This window comes from Abramis brama (assembly GCF_963993115.1).
Source record: "Abramis brama genome assembly, chromosome: 8".
NCBI classification, from domain to species: Eukaryota; Metazoa; Chordata; class Actinopteri; order Cypriniformes; family Leuciscidae; genus Abramis; species Abramis brama.
The window spans coordinates 28,477,818-28,494,924 of NC_139970.1; the positions used below are offsets into that span (position 1 = coordinate 28,477,818).

At 35.8% G+C, this 17,107-nt stretch overlaps 3 protein-coding genes across 5 annotated transcripts; all 3 read left to right on the forward strand.

The window, feature by feature from the left end:
* The first annotated feature begins 472 nt into the window (after nucleotides 1-472).
* gtpbp8 (GTP binding protein 8) lies at nucleotides 473-7,612 on the forward strand. The gene is made up of 6 exons (XM_084122835.1): nucleotides 473-1,380; nucleotides 1,912-2,010; nucleotides 2,096-2,226; nucleotides 2,788-2,887; nucleotides 3,666-3,784; nucleotides 7,167-7,612. The coding sequence occupies exons 1-6, from the start codon at nucleotides 1,057-1,059 to the stop codon at nucleotides 7,252-7,254; spliced, it is 861 nt and encodes a 286-aa protein (XP_083978961.1). The 5' UTR covers nucleotides 473-1,056; the 3' UTR covers nucleotides 7,255-7,612.
* Nucleotides 7,613-7,739: 127 nt separating this feature from the next.
* On the forward strand, nucleotides 7,740-12,580 carry slc10a2 (solute carrier family 10 member 2). Of its 3 annotated transcripts, none has more exons than XM_084122833.1 (7): nucleotides 7,740-9,512; nucleotides 9,624-10,186; nucleotides 10,715-10,833; nucleotides 10,919-11,007; nucleotides 11,092-11,267; nucleotides 11,421-11,578; nucleotides 11,707-12,580. In XM_084122833.1, exons 2-7 carry the CDS (start codon nucleotides 9,795-9,797, stop codon nucleotides 11,877-11,879), a joined length of 1,107 nt encoding a protein of 368 aa, XP_083978959.1. In that variant the 5' UTR covers nucleotides 7,740-9,512; nucleotides 9,624-9,794; the 3' UTR covers nucleotides 11,880-12,580. The 3 variants fall into 3 exon arrangements, with proteins under 3 accessions (XP_083978959.1, XP_083978960.1, XP_083978958.1); XM_084122834.1 differs by having other exon boundaries at nucleotides 9,820-10,186; XM_084122832.1 differs by having other exon boundaries at nucleotides 7,740-10,186.
* A 737-nt stretch (nucleotides 12,581-13,317) lies between these two features.
* On the forward strand, nucleotides 13,318-16,468 carry LOC311088700 (uncharacterized protein). Its single transcript, XM_084122956.1, has one exon. The coding sequence runs from the start codon at nucleotides 13,434-13,436 to the stop codon at nucleotides 16,266-16,268; it is 2,835 nt and encodes a 944-aa protein (XP_083979082.1). The 5' UTR covers nucleotides 13,318-13,433; the 3' UTR covers nucleotides 16,269-16,468.
* Nucleotides 16,469-17,107: the final 639 nt, after the last annotated feature.

The window sequence follows — 17,107 nt, forward strand, 5'->3', positions numbered from 1 at the left end:
TCTTCTGCAATCCAGAATATCTCATTTGTTTGAGCTGCGCCCTCTACTGTACAAGTGTGAATTTGCATTTCCTTCAGCTTGAGGAAATATAACTGTGTTTTCTCTTTATTTTACTTAATATTTATTTTCTGTAGGGTTTGCAGTTTTTACAACACAGTAACACAATTTTTGTCTAAATACAGTGTTAAGCCCAGATTTGTGTGATTTCTTTCTAGCGATATTAATTAAATAAACATCGAAATTAAATGGGGAAAAATATGCTTAAATTAAGCTTAGAGGTTTTGTAAAAAAAAAAAAAAAAAAAAAATATATATATATATATATATATATATATATATATATATGATATGATAGATATATATATTTCTTTCTCTTTTTTCTTTTCTTTTTCATGCACGCGTTCACTTTTCACCTTTTTACAGCATGCTTTTCACACGCAGTCTTTCAGGGTGGAACCTTTGTTCATTTGTTTGTTTCTTCCGGATTGGTTCTGATGTAGCACGCGCAAGTACACAAATACGACACATTTATCATCAATTCATTGTTTTTCACTCTGTACATAGCAGTTGACATAGACATATTCTTGAATTAATATAATAGCATTTCGAAATGTGTTTTTGAATGAGTTTTGGATTAGTTTTTTTATATTTTACAGCCTAGTGAATTTAAGATGTTATCGGGTTTGCAGTAAGATGTGAGTTTCACTGCTGTGTATAAGTTCTTGAAACTTTTTAAAAGGCAGCACGTGCATGGCATATGTCTATTTGTAAAAATGATTTAAATGCGGATAATATTTGTGAATTTGTGAATATCACATATACAGAGAATGACTGTATATATAAACACGTGGATGGATATGGACCATAATATACAATTTAGTAAATCTTAGTGGAAAGATTTAAATTTCAGAAAACATCAAGCAAGCCTTCTTCAACTCAAAGTACCAATGAATGTATATGACACACATTATAATACATGAAGCAGATGGCAGTGCATCCTAAAACTGACATCATCAAGCAATAATTGTCACACTGAGTGAAGTGATCATCTAACACAATGCTGAGGATAAAGGCACAGCCTCTACTGCAGACACACAGATCATGTTGGCCTTTGGTCCTTCAGAGAGGTCATCGGCAGGCCTCCATTAAACATGTGTGTCTGCTCTCTGAGAGGAGGCGTCAGGGTCTTCTGTACCCCTTCAGCGGTCTGGTGGAGCACCTGTCCTCACAGGACAATCAGGCAGAATTCAACATCTTCCATCCCAGCTTGGAGGAGCTCCGTCAGGCAGAGACACTGTTCACTCCCTCCTCTAAACATGTTATCGACTACTCAACCTCTGCGGTCCGGATGGACCATGTACCTATTCTTAAACAGCCAGAGGTGAGAGAAAATTTTCATTAATTGTCATCACTTGATCAAATGACAAAGTACTTGAATAAAAAAAAAAAAAGGGTTAGTTAAGTGCCAGAAAAAAAGTGATTGTTTGTTTGCAGATGACACTTTTACATAATTAATTTAATTTTAATAATCCAATACAATGAAATTCTGACTTTTTTTTTTAGAAGTGGCTATATAATATAGTATAATAACAGAACTATAATATACTTATTTTATATAAAAAAACACAATTTATTTTGTGATTCCAAAAGTTTCAAGAACTCTGTTCTTCAATAAAAACAATAATTATAGAAGGTAAAAAAAGAAAAGAAATATGATTTCTGTTTCATCTGCATTGAATGTTTTTCTTCCATTTTAATTAAGTTTGTTGTAATATATTAATATAATATTTGTAATAACAATTGTAATCATTTTAAGTCATCCTGCAGCCCCTTGCAAGTTCAGTAACCCTCTGTTTGCACGACATTTCAAACTGTGCATCATTTTTGCTCTGTGTGCTTGTGTGTATTACAGGTGTGTTTTATGGGCAGGAGTAATGTGGGGAAGTCATCTCTCATCCGTGCCTTGTTCTCTCTTGCACCAGAGGTAGATGTGCGAGTCTCTAAAACTCCGGTGAGTGTATATGTTATGAATGTTCTCCACCGTTCACTCCTTTGTGCTTCGAAGTTGCTTCTTCTCAATCTTTATTTTGACACAGGGTCACACCAAAAAGCTTAATTTCTTCACTGTGGGAAAGGCGTTTACTCTTGTAGACATGCCTGGGTATGGACACATGGCCCCTCGGGACTTTGTAGAGATGGTTGAACCATACCTTCAAGAGCGTCAAAAGTAGGTTGATGTTGTTTTAAGGATACTCCTTCTTGTGTGCTTGTGTTGAGTTTAATAAGTAGTAGATGATAAAATTCATGTCAGTTATGACATATATATATATATATATACTGTATATACATAAATACTGTAGATTTTATTTATCAATTAACTTCTATTAACTAAATTAAATAAATATTTGGTGTGACCACCCTTTGCTTTTAAAACAGCTTTTATCCTAGGTACACCTGCACATAGGTTTTCAGGTAGCTTTGCAGGAAGGTTTCTTCAAGCGTCTTGGAGACGTTACCACAGTTCTTCTGGATTTATTCGGTCTCAGTTTTTTTTCTGTTTCTTCATGTAATCCCAGACGGACTCGATGATGGTGAGGTCAGATCTCCTTGTGGAGAATACCAGCTGTTGTCAGACTCCTTGTGCATACAAAAATCTCACTGGATTATTACAATTAGTGGCAAAAGGAACACAATACAGCAACATATATAAATAACTGTCTTAAAACAATATATGGAAGTCTTAGTTATCCTTTTTTTTTTTTTTCCTTACTTATGTGTCTCTATCTAGTTTGGTGAGGACGTTCTTGCTGGTGGATGGAGGTGCAGGTCTGCAGAAGGCAGATTTAGTTGCTGTGGAGATGTGTGAGGAGTTCAATTTGCCTTTTGTGGTGAGTGTTTATCGCTCATGCTTTTACCATGACAGTGCAGCAGGGGTCGTTAGAGTACTATACACTTTTAGCAACATCTCAGCCTAGATCAGTGGTTCTCCTCCACCAGGGCCTCTGCAAACTTCCAAGGGGCCATCAAGATGGTTTAAAATAAACTAAAATTACCACATCTTTTCTTTTTCTTTTTTCTTAAAGAACCCAGGTTACCACTGTGTAGAAAACCCTGGATATATGAGGTAGCCTAATTTTTAAAGTGTGATTTCTAGACCTGGAAAAGTCTTTTTACACATTTTATGACTATGAATTTTCTATTATATTCTATTAATGCCAAGCTCTAATATTTTTATCGGGTAGAAATTGTGTAAAAAAATTTATTAAAAAAATTATAATCTTATTCAGAAAATCACAAACAACTGGAAAAGTTAAGTTAAGTGGGGCTTCCTAATAATGTTGACGAAAATGGGGTGCCATGGAGTCAGAAAGGTTGAGAATGACTGATCTACATTGATCAACTTATTCTAAGGCTTTGTTCAGATGGGAAGCAGTGTTCCCCCTCTTTTTTTGTAGTAAATAACAGAAAAAATGCTTTAAATAATTTTAATACACAAGCTCGATCCAAACAACATAAGTGATTTGATATCCATGCTGAGTGTCAGTCCTAAAGATTGGGTTAAAAATACTAATAAGAATTGATTATAGTGTGAACAAGTACAAAATACTTCTTCAGCTCAAAGGTTTATAAGGTTTTAACCAGTTTTCTCTCTGTGTCATGTTTTAGCTGGTTGTAACAAAAATAGACAGAACTCGACAGGGCGCTTTGTTGGGTCTTCTTCTACAGCTTCGGGACTTTATAAAAAATCAAACCAGCACATGTTTCCCACAACCATTTCTTGTGAGGTGAGATATATAGACACACATCATAATAATGCCAATCATTTTGCATCCAGAATGGTTTACACACATACAGGGTTCAACAATGAGACATTTTTTTATTTATTTTTTATTATATAGATATTATTTAAATCCATAAATTCATAAACACTTTTGTTGGAAGACTATCACAAGTCAGTTTTGACAAAACCTTGTTTATGTTCGCCAGCAAGATAACAATATATATGTCAAATCAGCAGATGTTGCGACAACAATGTAGAAAATATCACAGAAAACCAAACCCTGGACTGAAGTCTCAAATGCTGACCAAAGTCCATCCTTATTGTTGAGCCCTGAAAGAATATATATACAGTGGGCTCCACAAATATTAGCACCCTTGGTAAATATGAGCCGAACTGACTGTGAAAATCTGTTTTTGCAATTTCTCCTCTTGGTCTTTCATTTTTAATTAAACTCAAATAGTTGAAAAAAAATATTATCATAATTATTTTTCTCTGAAATACAGTATTCCACAATTATTGGCACCCCTTCATTTAATTACTTAATGTAACCTCCATTTGCCAAAATAACAGCTCTGAGACCATTCCTCCATACAGAATCTCTCCAGATCCTTCAGATTCAGAGGTCCAAAGATATATATATATATATATATATATATATATATACACACACATATATATATATATATATATATATACACACACATATATATATATATATATATATATATATATATATATATATATGACTAGGAATTTAGCCTGTGTGTCACTTCATATTTAGAGCCCAGTGAAACAGGATGTCATGACTTTTCTCTTAAGTGTTCCTGATAAGTAAGGTGGAATAAAAAATATGCCATGTAAATTGGAATGTACTTTAGTTAGATTTTTACTCATTAAAATGAGTAGGGGTGGCAATAATTTTGGCACACATATTTTGGAGAAAAACATATTTCATTTATTACACAAATAATTTTTTGTGAATATTTTGAATGGAAGACTAAGAGAAGAAATGGCAAAAACTAATTTTCACAGTCAGTTTTGCTCATTTTTACCAAGGGTGCCAATATTTGTGGAGCCCACTGTGTGTGTGTAAGTACTGTGCAAAAGTCTTAGGCACGTTTGTATTTTTATGAAAATACTAACGTGCCTAAGACTTTTGCACAGTGCTGTCATGTGAGAAAGAAAGTACACCCTCTTTAAATTTTTGGTTTTACGTATCAGGACATAATAAAAAATAATCTGGTCCTTAGCAGGTCTAAAATTTAGGTAAATACAACCTCAGATGAACAACAATACATTACATATTACACTGTGTCATTATTTATTTACCAAAAATAAAGCCAAACTGGAGAAGCCATGTGTGAAAAACTAAGTACACCCCATGATTTAATAGTTTGTAGAACCACCTGTACCAGCAGTAACTTGAAGTAAAAAAAATTCTGTTTTGACCTTATCAGTCTCTCACGTCATTATGGAGGAATTTTTCGCCACTCTTCTTTACAACGTTGCAGCTCATTGAGGTTTGCGGGCATTTGTTTATGCACAGCTTTCTAAATGTTGGGTTGAGATCTGGACTTTGACTCACCCTGGCCATTGTAACACCTTGATTGTCGGAAAGATGGCTTTACATTTGACTCTAGAATACTTTGGTATACCGAGGAGTTCATGGTCGACTCAATGACTAAAAGGTCATGTGGCTCAAAACAAGCTCAAATCATCAGCCTTCCACCAGCGTACTTGACAGTTGGGAAGAGGTGTTTGTGCTGATATGCTGTGTTTAGTTTTCGCCAAACATGACACTGTGCATTATGACCAAACATCTCCACTTTGGTCTCGTCTGACCAAATGACATTGTTCCAGAAGTCTTGAGGTTTGTTCAGATGGAACTTTGCAAACCTAAGCAGTGCTGCCATGTTCTTTTAGAGAGAAGAGACTTTCTCCTGGCAACCCTTCCAAACATGCCATATATGCCATCCAGTCTTTTTTCTAATTGTACTGTCATAAACTTTTAACATTTAACATGTTAACTGAGGCCTGTAGAGTCTGAGCTGTAGTTCCTGAGTTTTTTGCAGTTTCTATGAGCCGTGCACGGTCTGACTCTTGGGAAGATTGGCAACCGTCTTGATTGTTTTCCACTTGTGAATAATCTTCCTCACTGTAGAATGATGGAAATGGCATTATTACTCTTCCCAGATTCCATTATAACCAATCCCTTAGATCATTGCTAATGTCTTTCCTCTTTGGCATTGTTTTAACACACACCTGAATGCTCCAGACCAGCAAACTGTCAAAACTTCTGCTTTTATCTTTATATTCACCCTTGCTGATGATCAATTAATCAAAGGCATTTGATTAGCAGTGCTTGACTGCTACTTACCCTGTTAATTCCTATGGAAGCAGTAAGGGTGTCCTTAGTTTTTCACACATAGCTTCTCCATTTTGGCCTATTTTTTGTTTTTTATATAAATAAGGACATGCTGTAATATGTAATGTGTTGTTGTTCATCTGGGTTGTATTTACCTAATTTTAAGACCTGCCGAGATGATTCTTATTATTTCCTGATATGTAAAACCATAGAATGCAAAGAGGGTGCACTTACTTTTTCACATGACTATGCACACACTACCATCAGTTTGGGGTACTTTTTTTTAAATTAATACTTTTATTCAACTGGGACATATTAAATTTGTCAAAAGTGACAGACTTTACAATGCTAAAATGTTTTAATATTTTCAACATAATAAGGAATTTCACTTGAGCACCAAATCAGCATATTAGACTGATTTCTGAAGGATCATATGACACTGAAGACTGTAGTAATGGCTGTTGAGAATTCAACTTTGACATCAAAGTAATAAATTATATTATAGAAAAAAAAATCAAGTGTGATATTTCACTGTATTACTATTATACTTCTTTCAAAATCTTTCCAACCCCAAACTTTTGAATGGTAGTATATGTGTGTGAGTGTGTGATAATCTGCATTTATCGCCCACGTTAAGGTCATTTCCTAATCTATCAGCAAGTGTCATCTTGCTGATGCATGTTTGAGCAGTGATGAGTTTATAATGCACACTCATTCTTAATCACTTCTTTTGCTTTTATGTCAGTGTGCATCTGTCAGAGGTTCCCTTGATCGCCAGCAACTAGATAAATCTTGTTATACTGTATCTTCTGACCTGTAGTTTTATAAGAGCGAGGAATATGTTAATGTGGTCAGATGGTTATCAACCTGATGATAAGATAAGGCTAGGAGTTCTGGAAACAGTTGCATTGGCTTTGTTGTGTCAATACAGGAAGTCAGTTTTTCACCGATAAGGTGATAAGTAACATACATTGTAACATAACATACATTTCTATCCCCCCCTCCCTCCTATGACCTGCAGTTCAGTCCAGTTCTCTGGGATTTACCTGCTCAGGTGTTTCATAGCCCACGTAACAGGAAATGTACAGCTTACCACTAAACAGTTGTGATTGTACTGCACTGCCTCACCATGTCACATATCGCGGATGAATCTGAGGCCTGGCTGCAATGTTATCTGGGATGGTGTGAACTGTGAATTAAACCACTTTGATAATGATTAATGAATGATTAAATACTTGCTGAATCTATGTATTATTTTTAAATGCAAAGGCAGGAATCACATTGTTACTGGTTTCAGGATTCATGCAGCTCCTGTATAAACTCACTGAATGATCCAGGAATCTATGGTGTAATTTTACAACATGCATATTTGAGTCATATCATATTTGACTCATTCCTGTCTGTTGCTGTATATTCAACTAGAATATTTGTTCTTCCTAATAAAATGACAGTAAATGTTGCATTAAATCTGTTCAACTTTAAATTCTGCCCTTGCTTTCTGAGCTTAAACCAAAACTTATCAACATGATATGATGAAAAGCTCAAGTTTCAGATCAGTTGTTCTTCTAAAACTGTGGGCTTTTTGTAGAATTAATTAATTATGAACCTAAATCCCAGCAAATGGTTTAAACCCAGTGAATGGATGACAACTGGACTTCTTACTCATGAAATTGATCTTCCAGGCTTATTATAATCATTATGTGTTTTGGTCCTTGTTACACACTTTTTGGACATTACTTAGACTACGTCTACATCAATCCGGATAGATTTGAAAACTGAGTTTTCGTTTCAAAACGCTCTCCGTGCACACTAGCATTTTCAAGTGTTTTCCAAAAGTTTCTCATCCACACTGAAACGTCGGAAAACGTTAAATTCACCTTACAAGGCATGCGCAAACAAGTTATCACACAATTCTTCTGGTAGGGTTATTTTATTTAGCTAAATAACTCACCATTCACTGATGCGTCCGGGTAGCACTCACTTGTATGTTTGGTCTAAAACGTTTTGCTGCAGGACATCAAATACGAGTGAATTTTCTGTCATCTTTGCAGGACTGTGATATGAAGCAACTGTGTGATAGTGAATAGCACATAACAGGCACAATACACATGAATGTGTCAATATGTGTCACAGGACTAAACTTGCGTCATCGTTTTTTTAAATACCTCCGTTTTCATAAGTAACATACATTATAACATAACATACATTTCTATCCCCCCTATCCCTCCTATGACCTGCAGTTCAGTCCAGTTCTCTGGGATTCACACTACAACACGAAAACTGCGTTTTCAAATGTATTCACCTTGGAGAGCATTTTCAAAAAGCTTTGTTTTTGCTGCTAAATACGTTGTCTCAGTGTGGACGGAAGGCCAAAACTGAGAGAAAAAGATGTGTTTTCAAACAAAAACGTATTATTGTGGACAAGACCTTAATTTTGGTAACCAAGTCAGGTTAACATTCTTATTTGTATATTACAAAGTTATCGTCTTTGGACGAGTACAGCATTTGACAAGTGTACAACTTGTAATTGCATAGACACTTAAATCCATTAAATCTGCCAAATATTATAAACAATATTCAGGAAATATTTTTTCACACTTGTAGATTTAAAAATGTTACTCTGAAAACCCTCATTGTGATAGTAAGTCATGGTGATATCAGTCTCATAGTGTAATGAATGCTTATTGTAAACAAAAGCCATGCTAACCCTGGAACAGGGCTTCATAACCCAGAGTTAAAAGCTGCACTAAACTTTTTAAAATTATGAGTGGGAAATTATGCTTAACAATAACAACTGAAAGGGACCTTGAACAGAGAGTAAAAAGCATTAAGCTAATTTTTATGTTTTTATTTTTTTACATACCCTTAGAGAACAGTATGCACCAATTCCATCAATGAACTTTGCACTGAAGTGTCCTTACAGAAGGCATAGGGTTAAATCAGTTATATAAACATATACAGTTTCATTTTTTAAAGTTTAAGTGTGTGCCCAAAGGTATATGTGTGCGCATTTTGTATTGAAAGGAGAGTGAGTGAGTGAGGCACCATACATTTCTTTAGTCATATCTCTAATGTGTCCTTTAAAAAATAATACTACAGGCATTTTTTAATCCATGATCTTTGATGCACGTACACCATTGTTTGAGGTAGGCATTATGTCTTCTCTACAACAGCAGGGGTGGTGATGGTGCAGGGCTGTACCTGGAGAAAAACAATAAAATTTAAGTGCCACAATGTTATAAAATTGCAAGAGGGTGCAATTGCATTTATTGTGCCTAAACTTAACCTTGACAATGATATTCTTTTTTTCGTCCTCTCTCTTTTTTATGTGTTGGCATTTGGACACTGACCCCATAAAACATTTGCAGTAAGTTAATTATTTTTCAAAATTTTTTTCCTCTGAATTTTATATAACCCAGGCATATATTAAAGCTCTAAGGGACAAGTAAAAGTTCACTTTTTGTTACCCGGGATGCAGGAAAGAGGGAACTGAGGCTGAAAAGGTGTTTAAGAAAATGTCTAGAAACACTCTGGAATTTTAGCTCACTTTCTGCAAGAAGCTTCATCCCCGCAACCTCTCCATTGGAATCTATATGCCATTGACCCTATAGGATTCTACTTTTAATTCTTCACCACTTCATTCAAAATCATGTTTTTCAACATGTGCACACCAGAGCTCACATGCCCTGAAAATGCCACCATCTGCTCGGGCACATCCTGCCTGGTGCCGCGAGATCCGTTCAATGACATTCTCAACGTGGTGATGAGTACCACGCTTACCGTCATGCTTGCCTTGGTCATGTTTTCAATGGGCTGCACCGTCGAGGCAAGAAAGCTCTGGGTACACATCCGCAGGCCATGGGGCATTTTTATCGGTTTCCTGTGCCAGTTTGGCATCATGCCTTTCACAGCCTTTGTGCTTTCACTGATTTTCAACGTGCTTCCAGTCCAGGCTGTAGTTATCATAGTTATGGGCTGTTGCCCTGGAGGTTCCAGCTCCAATGTTTTCTGCTACTGGCTTGACGGAGACATGGACCTGAGGTGAGACTGTCAATCTGTTGACTTTTTCATTATCATTATTGTTATATTGCTTGTAACAGTGAAGACATTAGTTCCCAGAAATGAGCTGTGTAAACATAGGCTCTGTTTATTTTTTATTTTTTTAATGCAGCAGTGTCATTTGTAGGTTTGCTTTCATTGTTCACATAAAATGTCTACTAGGCTAAACTAGATATTTTGATATTTTAACCTTTTACTCAATTATATTTATAGATAAAATTATAGTTTCTAAAATTATTTAGAATTGTAGAATGATAGTATTTGATTTATTTTATAAACTGTTATTTTAGAATAAGGATGATGATATAATAAGTATAGTAATAAAATAATATTATATTATAGAACATGATTAAATATATTGTAGAAAATTCTTATTGTTCTGGATTTCCTTCACATTAGACCTAAAATGTTTAAACTGCACGAGGAACAACATATTCTAAGTTTGTGGACAGAAAGTCATTATTTATAGCACTACTGTATAACAAATACACTGATTTCTCCTGCCTATAGCATCAGCATGACGGCATGTTCTTCAATCCTGGCTCTGGGAATGATGCCTCTTTGTCTGTTCATCTACACCACAGTCTGGACTTCAGGCGATGCTATCCAGATCCCTTACGACAGCATCGGTAAAACGGCCTCAAATGACTTAAGATTTTCCATTTTATGTATTTGTTTGATCTTGTATCTTAATTGGACTTATGTTCTTTCCAGGGATCACGTTAGTGAGTTTGCTTGTGCCTGTCGGTCTTGGGATATACACAAAACATAGATGGCCCAATGCAGCCCAAAAGATCCTCAAGGTGTGTTTTTGTTTCTGCATTTAATGTTGTAAATTCTTATGCATGCCATGCTGCTTCACTTGTGTTATGTATTTGTATGTATAGGTGGGATCCGTGGTGGGAATCTTCCTAATCATCATCATTGCAGTCATCGGTGGTGTGCTGTATCAGTCCTCATGGACCATTTCTCCTTCGCTTTGGATCATCGGTACCATTTATCCATTTATCGGCTTTGGGTTGGGCTTTCTCCTGGCACGCTTTGTGGGACAACCTTGGCACAGGTAAAAATCTTTGTTTTCCCATAAAGCATTAGCTGGTTTGTTCGGAGCAGTTAGCACACATGTTCTAAGGCATCAATAAAAGTGGCATAATGTCTGACACAAGCACATGTGCTGTTTTCTCTGATGGTTTATTTCTCGTGAACATGATTGCAGGTGCCGCACCATCGCATTAGAAACCGGCATGCAGAACGCCCAGCTGGCAAGTACTATTACCCAGCTGTCCTTCACCCCTGCAGAGCTTGAGGTCATGTTCGCTTTCCCCTTAATCTACAGTATCTTCCAACTGGTTGTGGCTGGGTTTGCAGTGGGAAGTAAGATGAAACTCTTGTTCACTTTGCATTTAAGCATTACCAATATGAGAGGGGACTGTGGGGATAAGCATGTTATGATTTTGAAGAGTTGATAATTCCATATCATAAACCTCTGTATGTATTTTCAGTCCATTACTCAATGAAGCGCTGTAGGCAGAAGATATCGGCGGACGAGGATGGGGAAGGCACACATAGGACCGTTGAGGATCAGAATAAGCAGAATTACGCCTTGGAGAATGGTGGCTTTCACTGTGATGAGAATGGCAACTCTCAGGATAAGGACAAAGGTACAAAGTTGTGAGCTAAACATCTTTCTGCTAGCCTGACTGGTCAACGCTGATCTTCTGGAGACATGAACTGTAAACAAGCTATTCAAGAGAGTGAAGAGTTAAAGTCGACCCCAGTCAACACAACTGGATGCACTTTCCTACATTATATATATATATAAACCTTATATAAACCTTCAAAGATGTTTTTATAATGAGTCTATCCACAGGTCTGTGTATTTGGGTTTGTCTTTGGTCAGCAACATTCAGTTAATACATTGTAGAAATTCACTTACTTGTCTTGCCTTTAAAAAAATGCAAGTATTCCACCGGTGTAAAAAAGAAGATAAATGTTTAATAATTTAAGATAACATACAGTACATATATCCAGTACGTTGAATGTAAGCTAATTTTTTTAATGTTACTTTGTATACACATAATTGTAATAGACCTTTAAGAAATGTTTTGCTTTTTAGAATATTTATGTATGATACAGACTTTTTTTTTTTTTTTTACCATGTTCGAGTAATGGGACATTTCCACTTATATGGTAACAAAAGCAATGGGACTTTTCTTTCTTTTTTTCTTTTAAAAAAAAAAAAAGCATTTCATTGCTTTAATTGACTTTCAACATTTAAACATTTACTGCTTAACATATATCAAATGTTTTAGATGTTGTCGTTTCAAACAATATGTTTTACTTTTTAATATGTTTGTGATATTTATATGCAGAAGAAAACACCTTAAATAAATTAATATTTAAATGTGTTGTCAGATTTTTATCCTAGCAGACTTCAAGTTTTTATTATTCTGTAAAATTTTACAATTGCACTTAACCATAGCTTGATTATATTGGGTGTGTATTAAACCCCTTCATGAGGGTCATTGTTGTAAAATAGCCCTTAGTTGTTGTGAATTGCTCTGAAAATATTGCATCTGTCACAATGCACTTTCTCAGAAATAGCAGGAAATTTGATGAAATTCCTCAGCTGAATAATAATCAGTTTAGACTGAAGTCTTTCAGAAATATAAACTTAAAGGGATAATTCACCCAAAATGAAAATTCTGTTATCATTTTCTCCTTAATGTTGTTCCAAACCTGTATGACATTCTGGTCACACTTTATTTCGATGGTCCACTTTAGACATTATAACAATAAGTAACTTTGCAACTACATGCCAACTAACTCTCATTAGAGTGTTAGGATAGAGTTAGCAGAATAAGTTGACATAGTTGAAAAGTTACTTATAGTCAGTCAGACGAATGTCTGTTGGGACCATCAGCAGATTTTAAGCAGACGGTCTACTATAATGAGAGTTAGTTTATGAGAATAAAAAAAGTCCTACAGATTTGGAAGGACATGACTGATGATGACTGAATTTTTATTTTTTGGTGAACTGTCCCTTTAAGCTCTCATACATGTGTTAAAACCACAGAGAAATAAGGCAACTGACTAAATTCGGCCACATAAAAGGGAAGTTGATATCTTGTTCAAATGTTCTGACATGGTTAATTAACTCCAGTGAAAAAGAGAGACAACGCCTAGAAGAGAAGAATCATAAGCTATAAAGATCATTGAGGAATTGAAGATGGAGCTTCTGTTCTCATTTCTAATACTATTTCTGAAGACGCCTTGTGTTTCTTCTTGGCCTGCTGACAAATGTCTATTCTACAGTGATGTGGAAGAGTTTCCTAGTGCCACAACCTGTGCTGGAAAAACAAACACAGCCGACTGCCAACGTGTCGTTGACGTTAAAGAAGACCTGCTTGGACTTCCATCAAACTTACGGAACCTATGTGTTCAGATGGATCAAAACTATCACGGTGCCTTGGCTCCAGACTCATTCGCACGTTTTGTTTCACTGGATTACCTTGAAATTACTGGATGTTTTTCAGAGATTCCTCCGGAAGCCTTTAACGGTTTGACAAATGTAACTTCATTAAGTTTATATCACGCTTTAGAAGGCTGTTGTGATGTAGCTCTTGATTTCAGTCACCTTCCCTCACTTAATAGTTTGTATCTTAAAAAGTATGCATTATCATTATTGGCACCAAATGTTTTTGAAACAATTCCTCACTTGCAAAAATTATACATATACGAAGTGTGTTTGAAGAATATATCTGAGGTTCTGTGTCGACTGGCAAATGTAAAATCACTGAAGCTGTTTCATCTAATTCTAAATCAATCATTAAACAGACTTCAGTACCCAAACTGCTCAATTTTCAACACCTCTGACATATCTACTGTGTTAAATATTGAAGAGGTACGATTATATCTGGGGACATTAGAGTATATTGATGAGAGAGCTTTGGAAGTTTTGGGAAATCTGTTTGAATTTAGCTTTATTGCAAAAGCAGATTTCCTCAGAGATCTTTCTTTAATTGGAGTACATAAAATCAATACTTTGGGTGTCACAGTGGATGTAGGCCTACTTCACTTTGAAGACTTTTGTACAGCAGCAAAGTTATATTCGATTGAGTCTTTACAAATTCATTATGAGAGTATTATTAACTCGCTACCTACTACTAATATCACAGATGGCTGTGAAAATGTTAAGAACATTAAGATCAGAAATAATCTATTTACTGAGACTGTAAACCTCTTAGATGTATATTGGTTCTTTCAGATTTTCAGGAACCTCACTTCTGTTAAAATAATTAAGTTTTTGCTTAGACCAAATGATTTTTATTATCTTTGTACTACACTTCCACAGATGGTCAAACAGATTTCCCTTATGTTTCTAATAAAAAATGAGATAGATGGGATAATTTCCAACCAATTTAAGTGTTTTTCAGATCTTGGAACTCTAGATTTATCCATGAATAACATTAATTACATAAAAGATTTTGCTTTCATTGGATTGAACAATTTGAAAGAGCTAAATCTCTGTAGAAACAAGTTATCTTACATTTATCAACACACATTCAGTGGTTTATATGGACTAATGTTCTTAGATCTCCAAGGAAATCCTATAATTCATATCGAACCTAAATCATTTGGACATCATCTTATTAACCTTTGCACACTTCTGCTGGGAGATCTGAACTTCCCGCCAGGGATCAAGCTGAATTTATCTGATATATTTGGGATAATTCCATATAATTTGAGTAATATTTTAATTAGTTCAGGCCTGAGACCAATGCAACTTGTGATCGGGAGTAATACCACACTGGATCAGGCCCTAAACTTACACATCAAAGGCCAATATGTGACTGTTGAGGACTGCAGCAGTTTACTGTTGACATCTGTAGTCACACTTCAGATAGATGCAGCATATGTGAGCTGTGGAAATGAATTCATTGGGAAATATGTCCAATCGGTCGTCAGTCTGGAATTTAATTCAACGTTCTCAGACAATATTGGAGACTTGGCTGTAATCAATCAGCTTGTTCATTTAAAAACCTTACAACTGAAAAACATTGAATTTACTAAGCAGCCAAACGTGGCCGTGATGTTTCACAATCTGACGAAACTCCGGACGCTGATACTGACAAACTGCAGATTCTTCTTTCTGGATGGAAGTCTGACTAAAGATTTAAAGGCATTGACAGGTCTAGTGCTCATTCCAAAAGATAACATCAATATTCTTCAAAACTTTGTGGAACATCTCACTAGTTTGAAATACCTCCATGTTCTGGGATTGGGTCTGTACTGCAGTTGTGATAATGCGTGGCTGGTCTCATGGGTGAATGACAACAGGAAGGTGCAGGTTGCCATGTCCAAACCCACCATGAAAGAGCTGCAGTGTTTGACTGACAATGGAATTGACCAACTCAACTTTATTGGTTATGCTAAGGAGACCTGCTCATTTGAAATTGAATTTATGTTCTTTGCCTCCACCTCTGCCTTTTTGTGTATTTTTATTATTGTGACACTGTCATATAAGTTTGCAGGCCAATACATTGCGCCTTTCTATCACATTGCCAGTGGATGGTTCCGAGAGGCTTTGCGTGTGAATGGTAAACATCAGTACCGCTACGATGTTTTCGTGTCTTACAGTGGTAAGGATGAACACTGGGTCATGGAGGAACTTCTTCCGAACTTAGAGCGGCGCGGCCCTCCGTTTCTGCGTCTCTGTCTTCACGGTCGGGACTTTCAGTTGGGAGAAGACATTGTGGAAAACATCACAGACAGCATCTACGCAAGTCGCCAGACTCTTTGTCTCGTCAGTCGCAACTACCTCAGAAGCAACTGGTGTTCTTTGGAGATGCAGCTGGCCACCTACAGGCTCCAGGTAGAACACAGGGACATTCTGATCCTGGTCTTCCTAGAAATGATTCCGTCTCGCTTGCTATCCTCCCATCATAGATTGGCCCGGCTGGTAAAAACTAGAACCTATCTAGACTGGCCACAGGAACCGGAGATGCATGAGGCATTCTGGGATAGGTTATGGTGTAAACTCAGCTTTAATAAAGCCAACTAAAGAAAAAAAAGTTGCTAAAAAAATTGCAAAGTTATTCCACTGAAACTTTAATCAATAGTATGACTCATGGAAAAAATGTCTCTTAAAAAAAAAAAACTCACCTGGCAAGTGGATGAGAATTTATTTGAAATACACTTACATGTAATGACAATTTTGTATTTACTTTTTTATATGCTTAATAAACCTTGCGTAACATCAAACATGATTTCATCTTTTTTTTTTTTAAATAGCACACTTTAAATATACAGTACATAAACTGATGTTTGGAGTAACTACTGAAATATCCTTTTCTGATAAAAACCTCAGACTATTTCTGAATGTGCTGATCAGATGTGTTGCACTTAGGAGATATTTCGAGCCATGCGTTTGTACACATTAGTTTCAGTTCATGTATTACAGTTTTTGATAATCGCTTTGGTTCAATTTTCAAATTAGACTTTTTTTTTTCTCTCAAAACAATAAGTTCAGGTTTCTGAACAATTAGTTTCTTGTTCACATCAGATTTGAATTAAGCAAATTGCATGTGTTTTGGTACGTGTTCAAGTACAATTGTCTACAATTTGCACAATAACTAAATGCAGACATGTTATATTCCATAAATATTTATGACATGGAATGTTTGTAATGTTTGCTAAATTGGCAAATGGCCTGCCATTGTAATGAAATAGGAATCACAATCTTATCAGTCAACCAACCATGTTTGGACATTTGGAAAGTTTGAACAGCAGCAGCTACATCAGTGCTGTATAAATACATTCGTATTTTACAGTTCATTTGTTTTCAAGAAATGTGTTACATGTAAACAAAAATGTATTGGCATTGAAAGAGCAATATAAATA